At 42.1% G+C, this 21,912-nt stretch overlaps 1 protein-coding gene across 4 annotated transcripts in view; it reads right to left on the bottom strand.

Annotated features, from left to right (window-relative positions):
* The window catches only part of DYNC2H1 (dynein cytoplasmic 2 heavy chain 1), a 342,439-nt gene that overhangs the window by 297,504 nt on the left and 23,023 nt on the right, over positions 1-21,912 (bottom strand). For all 4 annotated transcript variants that reach the window (XR_006193953.1, XR_006193954.1, XM_042906646.1 and 1 more), the window contains exons 13-25: positions 18,864-18,959; positions 15,102-15,254; positions 14,132-14,230; positions 11,537-11,676; positions 11,226-11,454; positions 10,261-10,388; positions 6,293-6,408; positions 5,519-5,646; positions 3,247-3,396; positions 2,110-2,315; positions 1,065-1,220; positions 860-974; positions 153-323 (exon numbers count right to left, since the gene is read on the bottom strand). Coding sequence is in view for 2 of the 4 variants with exons in the window: in XM_042906646.1 (XP_042762580.1) it covers positions 153-323; positions 860-974; positions 1,065-1,220; positions 2,110-2,315; positions 3,247-3,396; positions 5,519-5,646; positions 6,293-6,408; positions 10,261-10,388; positions 11,226-11,454; positions 11,537-11,676; positions 14,132-14,230; positions 15,102-15,254; positions 18,864-18,959 (1,887 nt within the window). In the remaining 2 variants the exon portion in view is untranslated. The remainder of the gene's footprint in view (positions 1-152; positions 324-859; positions 975-1,064; positions 1,221-2,109; positions 2,316-3,246; positions 3,397-5,518; positions 5,647-6,292; positions 6,409-10,260; positions 10,389-11,225; positions 11,455-11,536; positions 11,677-14,131; positions 14,231-15,101; positions 15,255-18,863; positions 18,960-21,912) is intronic.

Here is a 21,912-nt window from a genome sequence, read left to right as displayed (position 1 = left end):
AGATGTATTACTAAAGAATAATGGACTAGCGGAACATTGTCACTATATTAAGAGAAAAAAAAATTTTGCTGCTTTTTTTACGTAAAACACAAAGCAAAACCATCTGTTAAAAAAGGTCATATTCATGAGATATTTATACAAGTGATTCTTACTTTAAGGTCTGAAGCTTTGGCAACAATCGTATCAGCTACTCTGAGCAGGTCACCAAACATTAATTTCTCCAGGCTAGTCCCCCGAGGAAGGCCAAGCAGACGAAAAAGGTCAAGCCAGTGATCTGGAGAAAGACACTCCCCTCTCACGTATTTCAAGATAGGAATTACGGTCTGTAAAAAGAGAAAAAGACACATGTACACACAAGAATATATGTCAAAATGCAAACTGTTATTTCCTTTAATGATTAGTTATAAAATTTTAATTACTCTATTATCTTATTTAACAAACTCGAAATCAAATTCTCAAACAGAATTGTGTATGATTTTTTATTAAACACTACTGTGGATACATCCAAACTTCCTGTTGTAGCTTGACAGATTTGACGACATGACCTAAAATGTTTCTATCTTTATTATTTTAGGAAATAACCTATATCCTAAATATGCTAAATGACTCAGATCCTAAACTGCTCTAGGAGGTATAAACACTCCAATTTTTAACTTTAACCATAAATTTCTTAGTTCTAACTTTTCAGAAGAGTAGCAGAAAGATCAATAATTTCTATGGTTTACTCCATACCTCCTATTTTGTTCATGTAATGGAGTCACTGAAAATCAGAAACTAAAAGCACAGCTCACTCAGCTGCATAAAAGACACGTGAAAGGTGCAAACCTCATTCTAAAATAGTAAAGTAAAACTATCTTACTTTGTATTTGTCAACTTCTGATTGTAATTTCACCGTCATAACCGAATGTTCTTCAACTTTTCTTAATCTGTCATGCCAATTCATCAAAAATTCTTCAAACAGATATGTCTTAGTCCTGTAAGAGACCAGAAATACACCTCAAAATGTACCTCCCAAAAAAACACTACCAAATTATAAGAATCTAAATAGTGTTTATGAATCAAACCGAAAAGTAATCCAATCTTCATTGGCCATTTCCTCAAGCCTCTGCTGAAACTCTTCATAAAGGGCCCAAATTTGTGCACAGCTCTCAATGTCCTTGGAGATGCTATCTGCCAAAGACAAGCTGGGCTCTTCTAGGCCAAAATGACGGCAATCATCACTATGGAAACAAAGAGTGAAATATCATTAGATTTTAAAAAACTGTCAAATGTCACTAAGTTTATTTAACTGCATTCCCTGTGTGTGTCTGTGTGTGTGTGTGTGTGTGCATATTTGATAGTGAAGGTAGACAGTGGGGGACTGCATAAGAATTTTACTTTAACTACTTAAGTATAACCTCTTTTAAATTCATAAATATGTATTTCTCCAAAGAAGTCGAAGTGGAATTGATAACATCTGTATTTTATGTCTGTCATACGTCATAAATGATAATAATGTAAAGATTCAGAATGACATATATCATGGGCTGATAAAATATCGCATTAATATTAATACCCAAGGGTGAGATTCTAGAATATAAGATACCCTTCATCTAATTGGTACTAAACCCTTCACTCACCCATGAAGACCACTATCTTATGGAAGCATTTACCTAAGAGACGACACCTGAAACACTGCTTACTTAACCTTAATACTTGTAACATAAAGCAACAGGTTTTTTCCTTGGAAACCTCATATTATTGTTATAGGTTCATTTTTCTTCTCAGGGTCTCTGAAAGCAATTTTCCATTAATTTTATAGGCCTCATTTTTAAATACAATGAAATCACAGAAAACAAATATTCCAACTCCCAGTGTAACTTCTAAGTAAACTTAATTTTCTGTTCTGTTTCTAAGCCTAACCAGAAATTTGCTTCCTTTAACGTCCTTATAGACTCCACCCACAACTCCTAAGAAAGTAGTAGCATGAGCACTTAGAATTATCATTTTTAAAACTTCAGAAATTTATATAGAAAAACATTAAGACAAACAGATACAAGAAAGCCTCTGGCCTAATACAGAGAAATATAAATCAAAATGGTTACTATCCATTTTAAAGAAAAAACATACACCAGCTTTTTCCTTATGACTTCAAGATCATCAAATTCAATCTTTTTCTCTTTTATTGACTTGGCGCTTTTATCAAGAGTACTTTGTGGGCCAGTTTCAATAATATCGTCACCAGGCTTTAGTTGGTCCCAACGAGCTTTAAATTTTTCCAATTCTTGGTAATAGATCTGAAGACGCGACTGAACGTTCCCTTTCATCACTTCGATCTATGAGCCAAAAGAGTTTAGGTAATTCAGTTTATAGTAAAATCTCACTTTATTTTCACATTTTATTTCTAACACTTTCTAGGTAGAGGTGAAAAACCACCAAAACAAATTTTTCAGAAGATTGTTTTCAATTACTGACTTCAAGTACAATAAAATTTTGATGTCAAAAACATAGAATCAGACTATAAATATTCAGTAATGAGAGATATACTGCCTGCATCATCATTAAAAACTCATTCGTGTCAGGGGCACCTGGGTGGCTCAGTTGGTTGAGTGTCCAACTTCGACTCAGGTCATGATCCCACAGTCCGTGAGTTCGAGCCCCCCCATCAGGCTCTGTGCTGATAGCTTGGAGCCTGGAGCCTGCTTCAGATTTGGTCTCCTTCTCTCTCTGCCCCTTCCCATGCTCTCTCTCTCTCTCACTCTCTCTCACTCTCTCACTCAAAAAATAAATAAAACATTAAAGAAAAAAACTCATTCATGTCATCAGCAGCATCCACCACAACTATCAGCAAAGTTGATGTGATAAGACACACTTGGCCAATGACCACCAGCTGTGCCACACCAGCAGGGAGCTGCGTAACCGAGGAGGCGTGTCCCAGTGTCCACGCAGAAGAGTACAACAGGTGTGTTTAACTACCAGGTGTCCCCTCAAAAGTCACCATACATAGCAGGCAAACATATTCACTCATAAGGAAAACCGAAAATATGATTACCTGAGTTCTCCATATGGTAGGAAATAAAGACAAAGTACGGGAAACGATCATTTAAATAAAGCATTTTATGGTACGGAAATACTGAGGGAGGCCAATTTCATCCACAGTATAAAATTCCTACCTACCTGAGCTCCAATGGAATAAAGATAAGCCAGAATCTTCAGTGAGAAAAAAATGAAGTTTCCATATTAACACAATGACTAAAAGGTTCCTACCTGATCTTTAATCATAAGTTGGTGACTTTCCATCATCAACTCAAATTTATCCCACTTAGCCTTCAGATTGCTAATTGTTTCCAAACCTCCACCTGCCACAGTTCGTAAAAGTCTGTTTTTATCTTCAGCTTCTTGGAATAAGGGCAAAATCTAAAGGTTGAAGAAATAACAACATAAAAAACAACCTATTTTATCAAATTTCTTGAAAGATTCCATTTATTTTAGGGGTGTCTGGGTGGCTCAGTCGGTTAAGCGTCCGACTCTTGATTTCAGCTCAGGTCATGGGCTCACAGTTCATTGGTTGGAGCCCATGCATCAGGCTCTATGCGGACAGCAAGAATCTGCTTGGGATTCTCTCTCTTCTTTTCTCCCTCCCTCTCTCTCTCAAAATAAATAAATAAACTTAAAGAAAAAAAGTGGCGCCTGGGTGGCTCAGTTGGTTAAGCATCTGACTGCGGCTCAGGTCATGATCTCATGGATTGTGAGTTCCAGCCCTGCCTCAGGTGAGCATGGCCCCCCATCGGGTGAGCCCCACTTTTCTCTCTCCCTTGCTCTCTGCCCCTCGCTAACTTGTACCTTCTCTCCAAAAAATTAAAATAATAAATAAGTAAAATTTTAAAAAAAGATTCTATTCTAACCTGTTCTTGCTTTTTTAAAAATCAAGGTTTCTGTTCTAAATAATTTGTTAAATTCCTGGATATGAAGTTCCTAATACTTACTCATTACTATCTACAAACTCAACTATGGCACTCTACCAAAGAGGTTAAAAGGATCCTAAAGATGGTCACAAGGACTGAAGGAACCTGTGAGTCTGTAAAGACAACGCTCTAACTATTCCAGGTGAAGTTCTTATTAGAAATCTTCCACTCACAGGAAACTGTTAGAAGGAGGCTTCTCAAAGAATGAAGATTAGGGATTAGGTAAGAACAGAAATTAACTATTCCAGCAACAGAAGGAAAAGTCAAGTATTTAAGTATTTAAGAAAGGACAACGGAGAAAGTGAAACTGAGTCATGACGTACTAGGAAGGCCAGAGAAGGCAGAAACGAAGAGTCAGGTTGTGGTTTCCACACGTGGACAGAACCCAGATTAGCCTGAGAAGCGAGTACCACAAACTCCCGGGCAGGGCCCTCCTTTCCTCCCCTGCAAGTCCACACGGCACCCGAGAGACGTGACGGCCCGATTCTGTATGGCCCCTGCTGCTTCAAACCCGGCAGCGTGACTCCCCTGCACCCACGGGTCGGCCCCAGGCCCCTGACTGTGGCTCGAGTGACAGGGACTCTTCCTACCACCGCTGCCACTTCCCGCCTCGCGGGCAGAACAGCACAGCGTCTCTGTCTCTCCTCCTAGTTTCTGCGAAGGTACCTTTTCTGTCTCTCCTCTCGCTTCACTCACAGGGTCCTCTGCCGTCTCCTCTGACATCCCCACAGTAAATGCTGGGATGTCCTACCCTGCTCTGCACCCTCCATGGTCCGCCATCAACCACGTGGTCTCATCCAATCCCCTGGCTTCACAGTTCATGCGTGGAGAGATGACTTTTAAATTTATATCCAATTAATAAACGCAGTCTCCACTCTGAAGTCCCTATTCCTCCCTCAACTTCCGTCTGACGTCCCAACCCCCCACCACTTCCACTCTCCAGACACCTTCCCCCTCCAGCCACCCACATTCCCAGGAAATGCTACCATCAGCTTTCCAGGGGCCCAAGCCCAGCAGCTCGGACACACATTTACTCCTCTCTCTCTAACCCTCGCTGTGGAATGCGCCACAAAAGCATACGATTTCACCTCTCAGCGAGCTTTATCATATGAAGTCTATGACGCAGCAGGGACACATCAAAGTTTCTCTTGTGATTTGAGTTATGTCTCTTGCTGCTTCTAAACTTAGTTAAAACCATCCATAATATAATAACTCCATATGCAAGTATGTGTGTACGTGTGTGAACGTGTGTATTCCTAATTCAGCTCAAACCGCACACTTCGGGTTACAAACCCCGGAGGGAACAGCATGAATTACTAAGTTTAGTCTGATTCAGATGTGCCACATCCTAGCAGACTGTACCTACTCCTCAATATTAACTCTGACTCGGACTGTTTCACTGCACCAACATAGCACCAGAGTCCAACCATGAGCTCAGCGATTGGGCCAGATTATGTGGACTTCCTTACAACACTGAAATTATACGATGTTTCTCAATGGTCACATACAATTACCTGATTGAAACATTCCAGTCCAATAAAAATCAATCGATAACTTTACTTGGCGATGCTCACCTCTGGTTTCCGCTGTTGGAGCCTACTGTATTGTAAATTTGCATCACCAATCTCTTCCACAGACTGGGGCATGACTGTTAAGACGTCCATAGCCTCGGTTACAAATGCATCAATTTCATGTAAGTGAGCTGAACAGGTAACAGTGACATAGAATGTTATTATCACTAAAAATATTTCGCTGCATCATTTTAAAATCAAAGAGCACTGGAAGTACTCACCATATGGCATACGTTAAATCTTAAATTATTATTTGCTCATACGACAGAATTTTAAAATACAGAATAAGCAAAGAAATGCCTTGCCGTACAAGTTTAGTTGTTTTACGTTACACCTCAAAATTTTGACAAAGTTAAAATGTACTCATTCTTAGTATATTTTACTCAAAATTGGTAACCGAAATTTCCCTCCTTTAGCTAATATGCTACAGCATCCCAGTTTCATGGAAAAAGACACAGTGCAGAATTTTGGAAAATCTTAGTAACTGAACAGATGAGAAGAAACACATGAGGGCAGAATCGCCTACCTTGCTCAGTACACAGGCACCAAACTGATACTGGCGCATGTTGTCAACAGCAAAACCGCCTCCACTTTTACTCTTAAAAGCTGGGCATGGGCTTTCCCACGTTACGAAAATTGCCATTTGAAGCCCATTTCATTTCATGATACTTTCCAGCTTGGTCGATTTTAATCACTGGGATTCACATTTCATACTATCAAAGTACATGCCTTTGTATGTAACAGTAAGTTAAAATGAAAATCAAAAAGCGTCCTTACCCTGGATGCACTTCTTCAAAGAAAGAACAAGCGTATCAAATAACTTCTGGATGAGATCATCAATCACAGTCTTCACGGGGTTACAATTAATATTTAAACAATCTACCTTGACCGCACTGAAAAATGCCAAATGACAGATTTTGACATGAGAAAGACTTATTAGAGGGAAAGAACCTCATTATAATGATTTTATATAATACATTTCAAAATAACTCAAAAAGTATTATTGTAATCTCTAAGCACATTCAGATTTCATTTAGTAAAATGTTTTCCACGTACTATCAAGAAGTTTTCATGAAACAATGATTGTGTTACAATACTAAAGTTTTTTATCACCCAGTGTATCAGTTTTTTTAAAAGGACAGCACATTAAAACCTCCTAGAGTGTCAACATGAATATACATAAACATTTACAAGCCCTGTATCTGTCACAGCATTTAATGTACTTATTTAAATATTTATTACATAAATTCGCTATTCTGCTAAGTACAAACAGTGATAAGGGACAGAAAAGACAGAAGGCAAATAGAGACTGTTAAGGCACTAAGACAACAACATGCCATCATTTCTGCCTATCAAATTAACAAAAATGTAATGAATTGCTAATTCATGTCTTCAGTTGTGTAGGCAAAGAGAACTCTCACAAATTCGGATCAGAGCAGACGACCATGCGGCTTTCACGGGGAGCAAGTGAGCCATGAACACCAGGCCACTTGTCTTAACTAACTTCACCTTGAGAATTTATCCCAAGGAAATTTTCAGAGCAGATGCTGAGATTTTATATACAAGTATCTTCTTTAAAGCATTAATTATAATAGTGAAAAATTAGGAATAATTTGAATACAAAAATGGCTAATTGTATATCCACACAATTAAAAAATCACATTTTTGAGGGCTAATAACAGGACAAAATACTAAAGATTAGTGTTAAATAAAAATACCAGGATACAGTAGGATCCAAATTTTTCAGTATATGTACTATGTCCATAACATGAAACATTAAGAAGAGTTTCCACACTCTAAAAAATTTATGAAACATTGTTTTAACTCAGAAAAAAAGGCATATACTGTTAAGAATATTAATTCTTTGCACAATATCCTTAATGCAAATTGTCATATTCTAAGCAGACGTTGCACCAGACTTGCTCATCAGAAAAAAATCTCATATCTTTCTTAAATTCACAAAATTTTTAAAAAGCCTGGAAATTATGGTCACAAAGATCATTTAAAAAGCTACTAATCTTTTGGAAACACAGATCCAGGTGACATTTTACAAAGTAAATTGTAGAGTTCAATACTCACTTTTATTATAAAAATCTTATTCTCTTAAAGATTTATTCTCAATCACCCACTGACTAGAGTAGTTTTAACTCCAGTTCTTAACCAGTACGACATACCGATTTACTTCAACATGAAATTTTATACAATTTTTGAAATTCTGACATATAAAATGTCGAGATTGCTAATATTTGATAAAGATACATTATTTTAAGGGCACCTGGAAGGCTCAGTCAGTCAGTCACTCAAGCGACTCAGTGGGATTGAGCCCTGCATCAGGCTCTGCGCTGACAGAGCCTGCTTGGGATTCCCTCTCTTTCCCTTTCTCTCTGCCCCTCCCCTGCTCATGCTTATGCTCTCTCAAAAAAAAAACCAAAAAACAAAAAATTTTAAAAATTTTAAAACAGATGATTTTAATAAACACTAAAATTAACTATGCCATATTTTGCTAATGAATTAGCATCACCACATGGTCTGATTACAGCAGAGTTTTACTCACCGACTATAGAATCCTGGGGACAGACCAACATTCCCCTTTCATTTGAAAATACTGGTAGCATGAAAATGAGGCTCCCTTCAGCCACAAATAAAATGGGATAGCCCTAGATAGGCTACCCCCAAATTATGGAGCCTCCACGTGGAGGCTGCTTGGGATTCTGTCTCTCCCTCTGCCCCTCTCCCCTACTGGCACTCTCATTCTCTCAACAACAACAACAACAAAATTAAAAAAACAAAAAACCAAAGACCGTATCCAATAGAGAAGAGAAACCTTGTACCCAAACATTACAAAAGCACTCTCTTCCCTACTTCCAACCAACATTAGTGGTATATCATCATCTAACTCCTCTGACCTCAAACCCACAGGACATTTGTCTCTTTTCTGTTCCTCATCCCTCATCTTCCTCCAAAATTAAGACCTCTTAATACCTCATACTGTTTCATATTTCATAATGTTTCCTCTTCCCCATTTGGAGTACCAACAACTTAATTCAATTAATTACTGCTGGTTTTCTGGGTGATGACAGACTAAGCTCCCTTCCTCCATGGTCTCTTTCTCAAACCATACAACTCTCTCGTTCCAGACTAACACCCCTAATGTGCAGGTACTGACACCTTTTGGACGAGAAATCGAGAGCTAACCACTCTAATATGAATAAAATCCAAATTGCCCAATGGGAACGTAAAACTCTCCCAAATCTGTACCTTCATTACCCCTCTCCAGGAACAGGCCCTCTAGCCCCTAATAAAATGCTAATTCATCAAATTCTCAATTAACCAACTTATTTTCAGCATACAAACTCCTCTCCTGAGACACCCTGGTGCAACCTCCAGTTCTCGCTTTTCCTGTCAAAATTCCAGCTCAAGGATTTCTATCTGAATGAAACTTTCCCCAGTTTTGCCCAGAAAGGATGGGATGTCACCGCCATGCTGTATACACTTCCCCAGCCCTTAGTTCAATCTCTAAAATGAGACACACTATTCCATCCGGTATTAATAACAATTAACAGTAAGTAACATACACTGCGAATGTCAGCCATACCAGTACTTTGTGTTCAAATTACTCATTTAATCCTCAAAACACCGTGTGATCAATATTACAGTTGTCGTAACTATTTTTTTTTATTTTGAGAGAGAGAGTGAGCGGGCACAAGCAGGGGAGGGCAGAGAGGGAGAGACAGAATCCCAAGCAGGCTCCACACTGTCAGCGCAGAGCCCAATATGGGGCTCAATCCCATGAACCGGGATATCGTGACCCGAGCCGAAACCAAGACTCGGATGCTCAGCCGACTGAGCCACCCAGGCACCTCTGTATTAACTATTTGAAAGCTGAGGAAATCGAGGCTCACGGGGTGTAAATGGCAGTCGCGGTCACGCAGCTGGGACCAGCCATCTGCCCCCAGAGCCCACTCCCTTAACCCCTGTGAGTACTGAGTCATGTGTCACTGCACCGGCAGACAGTAAGCAACGTGAGGTCCTCTCTTCCTCATCTTTATCCTCCCACGGGACAAGCTCTGCATATATCCACGCTCACCCAATATTTGTTGAGACAATGAGCAAGTAGATTAACACAAGTGGTCTTATCCTTTAGAGGAAATACATGCACAGTTAAACAGGCCTGTCATAGAGCTTCCTACCAAGAGCGGTTCCAGTGGTAAGAATTTCAGGTAGGAGGGGGACTCCGTTCTCAAGTAGCTGGGTTATGACAGGCCCCTCAGAGGGTCTCCACCACGTCTCGGGCCCTACGTCGACGCAGCACCAGGCTGTGTGATTGCCACGGTATCCCGAAAGGAGGCAGAGCAGTACAAAGCCAGAGTCCAACGGCATTGGCTTGATATCCCGGAGCACATTCTCACGGGCGAGTCTCAGCGCTCGTAGCCCGTGCCTGTGCGTGTCAAATGTCAGATCCTCAGGCCCCGATCGACTCCCCCCAGTTAGGTCCCAGCCGGCAGAACCTCCAGAAGAAAAATACCTTCGTCTCGGCACCCAACGCAGACGATACCCGAGAGCCAAGGCCAAGCTTTACGGGAGGCAGAAGGTGACTGACACGAGGCCACTACTGACGAGCACCCTCACCAGGTCATGACAACACTGGAACGTGACAGAAACTCTAACTTCTCAGGCCCCGGAGGCCGCCCTACTTCTTTCCCTTTTACTGAATGGGACCGAAACTCGACTCTAACTTCTCATACCTCGGAAGTCGTTCTACTTCTTTCCCTTTTATTTTCAGTGCTTTGAAATTTTTCTCCCAATCATGGACCGTAGAGAGATGTTTTTCCACTAGAGCTTCCATATCAACTTGTCCAATTACGATCCATTCCTATTAAAGAATGGAAAACATATTAAAGAAACAGAATTTATTAACATATAAAAAATTAGGGTCCAACTGATTAACACTGATAAAAAGGTACAGATGTAAGGTATTCAGGTAAATTTCAATTTAAGTACGCAAATATAACCATTACTGTAGAGCCTAAAAAAACTATTTAATATATAAAAGTGATCATCAAACTTTTTTTAAAAGACCACAAAACCCTTTTCTCAGATTCTCTTCTCAAATTTGATGTATCCAAATACAGAATCATTTGGCAAAGCCAAGGCTACAAATTTGAACGTATGCACATTCAATCAGTCCTAGAAACCCGACAGTCAGAAGCAGCACCCGGTGGCAACTGGGAGACCGGCCGACTTCTCAGTCACGCGTCTTGGGAGCGAAAGGAAGGACGAGGGACACAGCTGGGGTCTCTCCCCATTGAGCAGCCAAGGTTCACTCCAACACAAGGAGGAAGTGAAATCCTCTCCACCTCACTACATCTGAGACCTCACTCCAAGGGCCGCTCGATTCCAAGAATGAATGAAAGGAGATAGTTTCCCAAGAGGAGTTAAAATGGACACAACAGAATCTTGTCACATCCCAAGCTGATGCAACTAGTTTCTCAATCTTCAAAGAGTCAAAGACAAAAAAACCTTAGTATAACTTGGTTCTCATCTGTGGTGTAAGTCTGGGTTGTACAGGAAACCTCACACTGGCTCCCCACCTTGCTGTACTTTTACATTATGCCACACAAGATAAACCGCAGATCAGTACACTTAATACTCACTCAACCAATCAGATGAAACGTTATAACAGAATAACAGACAATTACAAGCTCCATACCTTATGTTGGTGTAAAACAGCTGATAATCTCCTAAACAGATCTTCTGCTTTGCTGAAAATAGTCAAAAATCCACTTGCATTTCTATCAATCATAACAGAAAAAATGGACTCATCTCCGGCCTCACCCACTCCCCTAAACTGATTAGGAATGCCAATGAACCTCTTCATTTCTCTGTAATATTTAGCTCGGATTTCTTCAAGAGGAGGCCTGAATTGTAACCGTCCCTGTCTGAAAACAAAGAAATAGCTTTAACACATGAATTACTGGAAAACCATGGTCTGAAAATGAAAGGGGCTGTAAGAAAGCTTACTTGTGCACTAGGTCTATGCTTATTTCTGGCAGGTTCTCATTCAGTGCCTCCAGGCCCATCTGATACTGGTGTTCGAGGGCTTTGTACAGCTGGTGATTCCAGTGCTGCTTCCACGCACGCATGTCACCGGCCTGGAACCCCTGATAGGTTAGAGTCACGTTTTTTATTTAAAAACCAGGTGACAGAATTGATGTGGGGAATAAGCTTCGGAACTCCCTGGGCCTGCACCCATGGGTTAACAAGGCACAGAGAATTACAAGGCCATGGGATGCTCTCATCCAAGTTTACATCAACAAGATCGGGGGAATAAGGACAGAGAAGGGGGGCCAAGTCCCCAGAATAGAGAGGGGGGGCAAAGGCCCCCAGAATAGAGAGAGGGGACAAAGGCCCCCAATACAAAGGTGTATGAGGTAAACAAGATTAGGCATTCAGAGCAAAACCCCCCCCCACACACACACCCATTTAGTACTAGAGCAGAAAGCTGCTTTCACAGGAGGGAAGGCTGAAGTTAGGTAAACAGGTAAATTGGGCTATAGACCCTGTGGGGCAGTGAAGCTGCCCAGAGCGGAGATGATTAACAAAAGAAAGGTGCATTTGCAGTGATAGGTATTGAGGAGGGCACCTGTTGGGACGAGCACTGGGTGTTGTATGGAAACCAATTTGATAATACATTTCATTGTCCTTCAACAACAACAAAAGAAAGGTGCCTTGTCAACCCTGAGGTCACGTGTCCTACCTGCCTCACCTGCCTCGTCCCCTAGGCTAAGACAAACAAAGGTGCTGCCTCCTGTCCTCTGTAAACAACCTTCTGCCAGGCTGCCCGGTGCCCTGACGTTGTTGTGTCTTAACCCAAACCCCTAACCCCGAATGTCTTCAAGACCCCCTTTCCCTCACGTCCACAAGTTAATGTTCACAGATTCATTGTCCCTTTGTGCACGTCCATTGCCATGTTTGTAAGCCTTCTGATCCCAATAAAAGCGGAGCAAGGGCCCTTATTTGGGGCTCTTGTCTTTTCTGGACATTAGTCATCTCTCGCTTTAATCCTGCGTCCCACTCTCTTGCTCCACAAGAGAGAACTTTAGACTTAGATTCTACGACAAATGGGGTCTTCATTTAAAGCATTTATATCGTATACAGTGAAATTATAAGCAAAAAACAAACAAAAAAAACAACCCATTTTTAACATCTTAAAACATGCAACTCCTTCACTGCTACCTGTAGTAGGACAGTTTATATAAAGTCAAATATAAAAATTTCCAAGCTTCATGCTTTTAAATAGTCCACAAAAAAAAACGGCAAAATTTAAAATACCAAATTAACGTTAAGTGGATGTTATATATGGGCTTTATACTATGGCGCTAAAAAAAAGTCAGTGGTTTATTTGATCAACTTCTTAGACCTCTTTCTAAAACCCCCATCAAGTGCAGCTCTTCTCTTCCTTCTTCACCCCCTAAATAATCCACCACACATTTTTAAAAAATAATCAGCTGAAAAATATGAAGGTGCTCAAGACAGTTTATACTCTTTGTGCTTCCATAGAACCATAAATACATTAATGCTAACACTTGTTTTTTCTTCAAGATCTAAGAATTGGGAGCTCCCAGGTGGCTCAGTCGGCTAAGTGTCTGACTCTTGCTTTCAGCTCAGCTCATGATCTCGGGGTTCACGAGTTTAAGGCCTGGATCAGGCTCTGTGCTGGCGGCACAGAGCCTGCTTGGGATTCCCCCTCTCCGGCTGTCTCTGCCTGCCACCCTCCACCCCTGTGTGTGCACGCACATGCTCCCTCTTTCTCAAAAGAAAAAAAGAAATAAACTTAAAAAGAATTGAAAAAAAATCTCAGGGCACCGGGTGGCTCAGTCGGTTAAGCATCCGACTTCAGCTCAGGTCATGATCTCATGGTTCGTGAGTTCGACCCCACATAGGGCTCTGTGCTGACAGCTCAGAGCTGGAGACTGCTTCGGATTCTGTGTCTCCCTCTCTCTCTGCCCCTCCCAAACTCACACTCTGTCTCTCTCTGTCTCTCTCAAAAATAAATAAACATTAAAAAAATTTTTTTTTTTAATTTAAGAACTGAAAACTACATGTAAACAGATAAGACACGTAATTCATCCTCAGCTAAGACACCCTACCACAGACCGGGCAGGAGGCTCTGTGCATTACACTTACATAAATACTGTAATTTATCAAAATGTGTATAGAAATGGAATTTTACCCAAAAAAAAGGAAAACACTCTGAAACGGTTATTTCAATTACTGGGCTTCTGCCCAACTTCGCTTCATGTTCTACACATGTCTCCACCAGCTAAAAGAAAACTAAACAATGGTAACGTTTAAGCACCAAGTCAAAGAAACTACTAAGTCTGAACTGAGAGACTGGACGTTCCAAAAGATAAATGAAAACTTATTTTTATATTTTTAAATGTAAATGCATTGCTAATTTGTGGTCTGTATATACAATTCAGCAGAACTCTACATTTATTAGAAATTTCTTAGTAAAGATTTACAGATAACCTTTATGAACTCGTCCTCAACTCCTATATTTACCTTCTGAAAAGATCACACTCAAAGAGTAGACACCAAGGAAAACATAATTACCTGGGCTTCTACGCTTGCTAAGCCAGTTCTCAGTTCTTGTAATCCATCTTTCCAACGCTGCTGCTGCCGAAGCAGATCAATGTTCATGAGAAAGACGACCTGTTAAAAATTAAAGCACAGCAGTCGCAAAGTAACCCTGGAAAAGCAGTAACTTTTCGGTAGGAAAACCTGACAGACACCAACCACCTCAACCGAGTGATCAAGATTAATTCAACCGATAGTAAGACAGAAATAACTGATTGATACCCCAACAAAGGCAAACATCGCTGCTGCGGTATTTCTGTCAGAACCGCATCACCGTGATCTAAGAATGAGAGAGCTTCATACAAACCACATTGAGACACTTTCTACAAAAAAATGACTGATTCTGTAACGAGTATCAAGGTGATGACGAGCAAGGAAAGTCTCAGAAGGAGGAGGAGACTACAGAGACTCAACGACCAAATGCAACAAGACATCAGTGGAAAAGCTGTAAAATTCAAAACCCGCCTATTGCCTAGTTATCATAAATGTAGTATGGTTATTCAAGTTGTTAACAACAGAGGAAGTCAATAAGTGTGAACTCTGTACTATTTTGGCAACCGTAAGTCTGTTAAATAATTAGACTTCCAAATAAGTAAAAACTATTTCAAATTATAACACACGGTGCCTGGGGGGTTCAGTCAACTAAGCATCCAACTCTTGATTTCAGTCCAGGTCATGATCTCACAGTTTGTGAGTTCAAGTCCCACCCACGTCGGGCTCTGTGCTGACAGTGCAGAGCCTGCTTGGGATATTCTCTCTCTCTCTCTCTCTCTCTCTCTCTCTCTCTCTTACTCTCTCTCTTACTCTCTCTCTCTGCCCCTGCCCTGCTCTGTCCCTCTCTCAAAAATAAACTTTTTTTTTTAATTTAAAAAGAATAAAATTACATCCCAATTACCATTTTAATAATACTCTTCATAGATTATCTAATTGTACAAATAAAACCTACCTTTTCACAAAATGTAGTGTGCCATTTTCTCAGTTTTCTATTTTCAGTGGCAAGTCGTTGGGCAGCATTTTGGAGCTTTTGAATGTAGGCTTCTAATTCTTTAGGATTATCCCAAGTAATCTGTGACTTTCCCCCACTTCCTGCTTTTGAATTCTAAGGTACAACAAATGTCATTTAGCGATACAATGCATTTCTTTTTTCCACAAGATTTCACACTGTCCATCTTCAGTCCAGTTATCCCTAACACTATCTGCAATGAGGATTCATAGAGTAATGCTTCCATTTTATAAACAATAAGGCAATGTGGCAAAATGAATAGCTCCCTCCCTCCCAAATTTCCTCTCTTAGAGTGAAACAGCCCTAGATGAGCTAGATTGACCCCTCTCTCTCTCTCTCTCTCTCTCTCTCTCTCTCTCACACACACACACACACACACACACACACACACACACACAGGAATGACAGGTGGAAGGCAGCAGATGACCTTGAGGCCTGGAGAGCTGAGGAGAGACACATGCACGCTTCCTCACCGTCTCCATATGTGCAGGACAGGGCGATGGACATGCCTCCCACCAGGAGCCACCTCCAGGAACACACCACAAGCTCCAGAAGAAGCCGGCTCCCTCTGGCCAAAGGACTGGGAACACTGTGGTCCAAGGGAACCTTTGGCAATACCCACCCTACTCTGGCCAAACACCAACAGAAATGCCACAGCTCTGCAGCCTGAGCAGGACCAAACAGGGGGCTGACCCTCCATCCACCAATCAAAGGCCAGGAGTATTCAAGTCCTCGCCAAGGGAAGGCTGGCTGAGCAACGAGCTGCCCACCCCCGGGCAGGCAGGTCAGTCCAGTGCTCCCTCCCAGCCACGTCAACGGGGCTCGAGAAGGGGCCAGGCTCATACCCTGCTTAGGGGCAGCACAGGCCGGGCCCACCCTCAAGGGAAGGTGTCAGTGCCCTGAAAGGGGCACTCAACTCCCACTCCCTCACGGGAGGCCGCGCAAGTCCAGGACGGTTCCTGCGGGGCCCAGCGGAGTGTGGAGCACACACACTCACTCGGGGATCACTACGCTTCATTCCGTCACAGAGAAACGCTACTCAGAAAGGACCGCAAACTCAAAAGCTAAGACCATGACAGCCAGGAGGAAGTAGAAGATTCTGAAAGTGCTAACAGATCTGTCAACTGTGACTTTCATTTCTGGTAACAATATCCTTCGGTAAAGGGGGGAATACAAACATTGCGGGACAAAGGAAAAGACAAGAAAATCTGTTGCAAAGCTGCTCGTAAGACATGGCTAAAGCCAATTCTCTCGGTAAGGACTTCAAAAGCAAAGGAAAACTCTGGGATTAGGGAAATGTCAATATAAAATAAACTGTCCTTCTTGTGAATTTCTTAAATCCTACCTGATGACTGAAGCAAAAATCAAAACCCCATGTGCCTGGTGCTGTGTGCACACAGACAGTACTACACACTCAGGACAAATATGTAAGGATGGAGGGGAGAAAGTGCCCAACAGCAGCCAGGTTTCTACACGTCCTTGACGTGCTGCCTGGCAAGGCAGGGGCTCACTCACGTCCAGAATACAGCAGACCCTCCATACGCAGCCACTGAATGGATGAAACGCAATCGTATTCAATCCAACAGAGCACTCCGTGCAACAGCCTAGAAAGCATGAATGAGCAACCACCACACGTGACCCACTGTCGCACTGCTAGAGGTCATGAAGGTAAGTAAGTCAGAGTCCCTGCCCTCGGAGACAGCGAGTGGCCAGAGGATTAGAAAGAACCTCGGCGTTCTTGCTCCTTCCATCTTGGTTTCTTCTCTACTATTCGGTCTCATTTAACATATGCTAATTTAATGATGTACTTCTCACAACCCAATTTCTCATAGAAATATCAACAGATGTTTCTTTGAGTATATTTATTAGAAAAGAAAAAGTCCTAAAGGTGTGCAATTAAACATTATCTATTTGGTAAAAAGGGGTAAAAAAATAATAAACTATTTCCCATTTTCAAAAGTACACTTGTAAACAGGTACAGAAAAAAAATTTAAGGGATATACTCCAGACTGCTAACAATGGCCATCTCTTGATGATACAGTTTTAAAACACCTTTTTTCCTCTTGTTTACCTGTGTTTTTTAAACTTTGCATTATAAAGTTTGGAGCTTTCGCAATAAAAAATTTTTCATTAAAAAATTTTAAAAATTTAAAAATCTGTAATATGAATTATAGGACTTGTTGTAAATTGTAGGCCTGAGAACTAGTGAGCAGAACAAAGTTAATGTAGTAGATCTGACTGCCATCCCTTAAAGGCCTATTTAACATCCTGACCCTGACGCGGCCCCGGCACCTGCACACGTGGATCTTGGAGGCCCCCCACCACCCTAACTTGTAAGACAGCTCATGGTAGCTCAACCACACAGTTTATACTCAACACTTGATCTCCTTCTGGGCATCTGGAAGTTTGGTACATTATCAGGCAGAAGATACCTCCAGGACGAGTCCCCCAAAAGTGCCCAGGTACAGAGTCTCTAATGGTCTTCCCGGTGAGAAAACATCACATGTATTACAACTTGTGATGGGGAGCAGGGCGGGGGTGCAGGGGCAGGTGGAGGACGCCCTGTGTGGGTCCACAGGGAGGGGTTCCTGACAGCCAGCGCCCCGTTTGCCCAGCCTTCGTTCCGGACCCTTCCCTGTATGGACTCTGCTCTGCACCTCCTGCTGTAGGAGACCATAAGGAGATTGGCCGTGAGTACAACTACACCATGACCTAGCAGTCCTCCTACAAAAGCACAGAAACTGGGCGCAGCCTTGAGGAAAATCACAACCACTGATCCACTTGCAAATAAAACAATAAGAAAAGGGTATAAAACAATAAGAAAAGCTACAAGTCACATAGTAATAGTATAGTTTGAAAACTAGTGTAGGTTTTCCTAATGCCATACGCATGGATATTTAAACAAGCACAAATAAAAAAAGCCAAGTAAATCTCAAAGTATAAAATGAGGAGACGACAGAAAAGCATTAAAGACTGGTATATAAGGCCTCACAATTCAGGGGCGCCTGGGTGGCTCAGTCAGTTAAGCATCTGACTCTTGATCTCAGCTCAGGTCATGACCTCACGGTCGCATGGGTTCCAGCCCCGCATTAGGCTCTGTGCTGACATCTCAGAGCTGGGAGCCGGCTTGGGATTCTGTGTCTCCCTTTCTCTCTCTGCCCCTCCCCCACTCACACTTTGTCTCTGTCTCTCTCAAAAATAAAATTCTTTTTAATGTTGTTTATTTTTGAGAGAGAGAGACAAGAGTGCAAACGGGGGAGGGACAGAAAGCAAGGGAGATACAGAATCCCAAGCAGACTCCAGGCTCTGAGCTGTCAGCACGGAGCCGGACATGGGGCTCCAACTCACAAACCACGAGATCACGACCTCAGCTGAAGTCAACGCTTAACCGACTGAGCCACCCAGGTGCCCATGAAAAATAAACTTTAAAAAAAAAAAAAGACCTCACAATTCAGTGAATAAGTAAATATAATAGCACACAAGTTGTATACTACATGTATTAATTCACTGGATCAAACTCAGCACCTGAATATGTGAAACACTACAACCACTTAAATCTACAAGTGTTACTTGTTACAAGTGAAGGAAGTCACTGGGGAACAAAACTTTGATCAATATTAAGCTGAAGGGTACACTAAAAAACTAAGAAACAAGAAACACCTCACAAGTAAAATCTAATTATTATAACACAGAAAGTCCATTTACCTTAATTATCTGTTCAAATGCTAATGCAGATTGTAACATCATTGGTCTCTGACTTTGAATCATTTGTTGATCGATGGAATTGTAAAAATGTGCCACCTACAAAGTAAAAGTACAATTAGCAACAATCATTAATAACTAAGACACTTAATTTTTCACCTGTTTTCATTTTTACTTGTTTGAACGGAAACATCAATGCTTCTCATCGTAAGATTTAACAAGAAGCAGCTTTTCATCTCTAATACAGCACTGCTGCCCATGTTAACATACGCAGTCACTCCTTGCTGAGTTCCCACAATGTGCCAAGTCCCGTCCCAGGGGCTGATTAAACAAAGACTAGAAAACCCAGTCCCTGTGACCAAGAAGTTCACAGTCTCAGGGGAAATATGGAAGAAACCAGTAAAGCATATCAAATGCTAAAAACTGAACTCTTCACTCCTGCAACTCTGCAAACGTGTTCCTTTGTCAGCATTTAACAATTAATCCACTTCTCAGACCAAGAGATCCTTGAGTTGTCCTTTACTTTTCTTTTACATCCCACATCAATGAAGTCTACTGACTATACTTTTTGTTTGGTTTTTTATTTATTTTTTACTCAAATTCTAGTTAGTAACATACTGAGCAGTATTGGTTTTGAGAGCAGAATTCAGTGATTCAGCTCTCACCTACAACCCCTGGGGCTCATCACCAGGTAACTCATCCTCCCACCCTCCCCCCCTCCAGCAGCCCTCAGGGTATTGTCTGTACTTAGGACTCTCTTGTAGACAGGATGCCTGGTCTCTCAGTCCGTTGAGAGTCTGACTTCAGCTCAGGTATTATCTCAACTCACAGGTTGTGGGATAGAGTCCTGCATTGGACTCTATGCTGACAGCAAGACTTGCTTGGGATTCTGTCTGTCTGTCTGTCTGTCTCTCTCTCTCTCTGTCCCTCCCCCACACACCAACACACTCCCTTTCTCTCTTTTTAAATAAATAAACTTAAAAAAAAAAGTCTCTTGTGGTTTGTTTTCTTCTCTTTTTCCCTCCCTTCCCAGATGTTCATCAGTTTTGTTTCTTAAATTACACGAGTGGAATCATGAATTTGTCTACTGCCTACACTTTTACAACATACGTTACAGGCAACCATGTCACGCACGTCCACCAACCCCAAGGAGAGTGAGCACCCCCGTCGCTCGACAAGACCAGTGTGGCCGTCTCCAAACTGGTCTGTCTCCAGCGGTGGCTTCCTAGTGTCTGTTCAAAGCATTCAAAGAAGCCAGAGTGGTCCTTCCTAAAGATAAGTCACACTATTCTATACGCTCCACCAAAACTCCCGATGACTCCCCACTGCATGTGAGAATAAAACCCCAAATCCCAACACTCTCACCTAAAACCTTCCACTGGCTTCCCAATACGCTGTCGGATAAAACCCAAACCCCCAAGCCATGCCGCTCCCCCAGAACATACGTTTTACATAAGCTGCCCCACCACAGAGCCTCACTGCAGGGCGGCCACGCTGGGCTCCTTGCTGCTCCTGTGACCTCCAGGGGAGTCTCCCTCAGGAGCCACGTGTGAACGTCCCGCACCCAACAGCCTTCCTCCAGACACCTGCAAGCTTCTGTGTCTTCCCAAATATCACCTTTCAAGGCCTACCCTGACCACTCTGTATAACACGGCAGTCTCTGCTCCAATCGTTTTTTCTTTTGCTTCACAGTACTTAGCACTACACTAGCTCCCAAATTACAACACCTGCTTCAAGAACAGCATCTAGCAAACGGTAGGCACTTGGTCATTATTTCTTCAATCAAGGAATCAAAAACCAGAGATACCTACAAGGTACACTGATGAACGAAAGAGCAACTGTCAACTCTGTTGGGGGAAAAAGAGAGGTTCAGGAAAGCAGATCAAGTGGACACCATGGAGTAAGTCGAAGGAACTGAAAACGATGGTCTTTTCATGTCTGTATCCCCAGCACCTCACAATACACTTGGCCCAGAGTACATTCTTAAAACATATTTCCTAATTTTACAGACGGTCTGCTTCCTGCCACTAGTACACATAAAAATAGGCTGCATTTGGTGGAGGATATCCAGGGTACTTATCCTACACCACAGTCGCAGTCCAAGAAAAAGCCTATTCCAGAACACTAGAAGCAAAAGAATGCACAGTATTACAGCAATCTGGCTGAGCTACTCTCTAACCAACTCCCACTTCCCACTCCCTGCTCCGGCTGAATTCTGGCTCAGAAGTGAAGGTACGTGTAAACGGATCTCCCCAGGGGAAATGCCGATGCTACATGACCACACTCGTCCTTGGAGCTCCTGTGTTGTGCACTAAATACACAGTATACGAGAGTGAGCAAGCCTCTCTGCTTTCGAAGACGCAGCCCCTCTGTGTAACACTCACCGACCCCACCCTCGTGCTCCTGAGAGAAGCCACATACCCCTCCAGGCTCACACCAAACAGCATTCCTCTGTAAGGATTTACCTGATACTGCCTCTACCCCTACCCAGGAAATAACTGAAAATTGCCACCTCTATGCCTTCCTGGGACTTTACAAAATCTTTAATAGAGTACTCGTAATATATTACCTATTTTTTTAATGTTTATTTACTTTTGAGAGAGAGAGAGAGACAGAGAGACAGAGCATGACTGGGGGAGGAGCAGAGAGAGCGATACCCCAGAATCGGAAGCAGGATCCAGCCTCCACAGTCAGCACAGAGCCCAACACAGGGCTCGAACCCACGAACCACGAGATCATGACCTGAGTCGAAGTTGGATGCTCAACTGCCTGAGCCTCCCAGGTACCCCAATACCTATTTTATCAAGTTTTCACTTATCTGTCATCAGTACATAAACTTAATGGAATAAATATGGGCTTTGGAGCCACCTTTGGTATCAAATCCCAGCTTCATAACTTACTAGCTACGTGGCATCAGAAAAACTATGTTATGAATCGGATCCCCAATTAGTAATGTGAAAAACGGGGAGTTAACTGAAATAACATAAATAAGGTATCTACCAGAAGGCCTGATATTTATGAGGATTCATTGTTTGTTTCGCTCTCTCCCTCT

Source organism: Panthera leo, chromosome D1 (assembly GCF_018350215.1).
Source record: "Panthera leo isolate Ple1 chromosome D1, P.leo_Ple1_pat1.1, whole genome shotgun sequence".
Taxonomy (NCBI): Eukaryota; Metazoa; Chordata; class Mammalia; order Carnivora; family Felidae; genus Panthera; species Panthera leo.
This window is presented reverse-complemented; position numbering and strand designations above follow the sequence as displayed.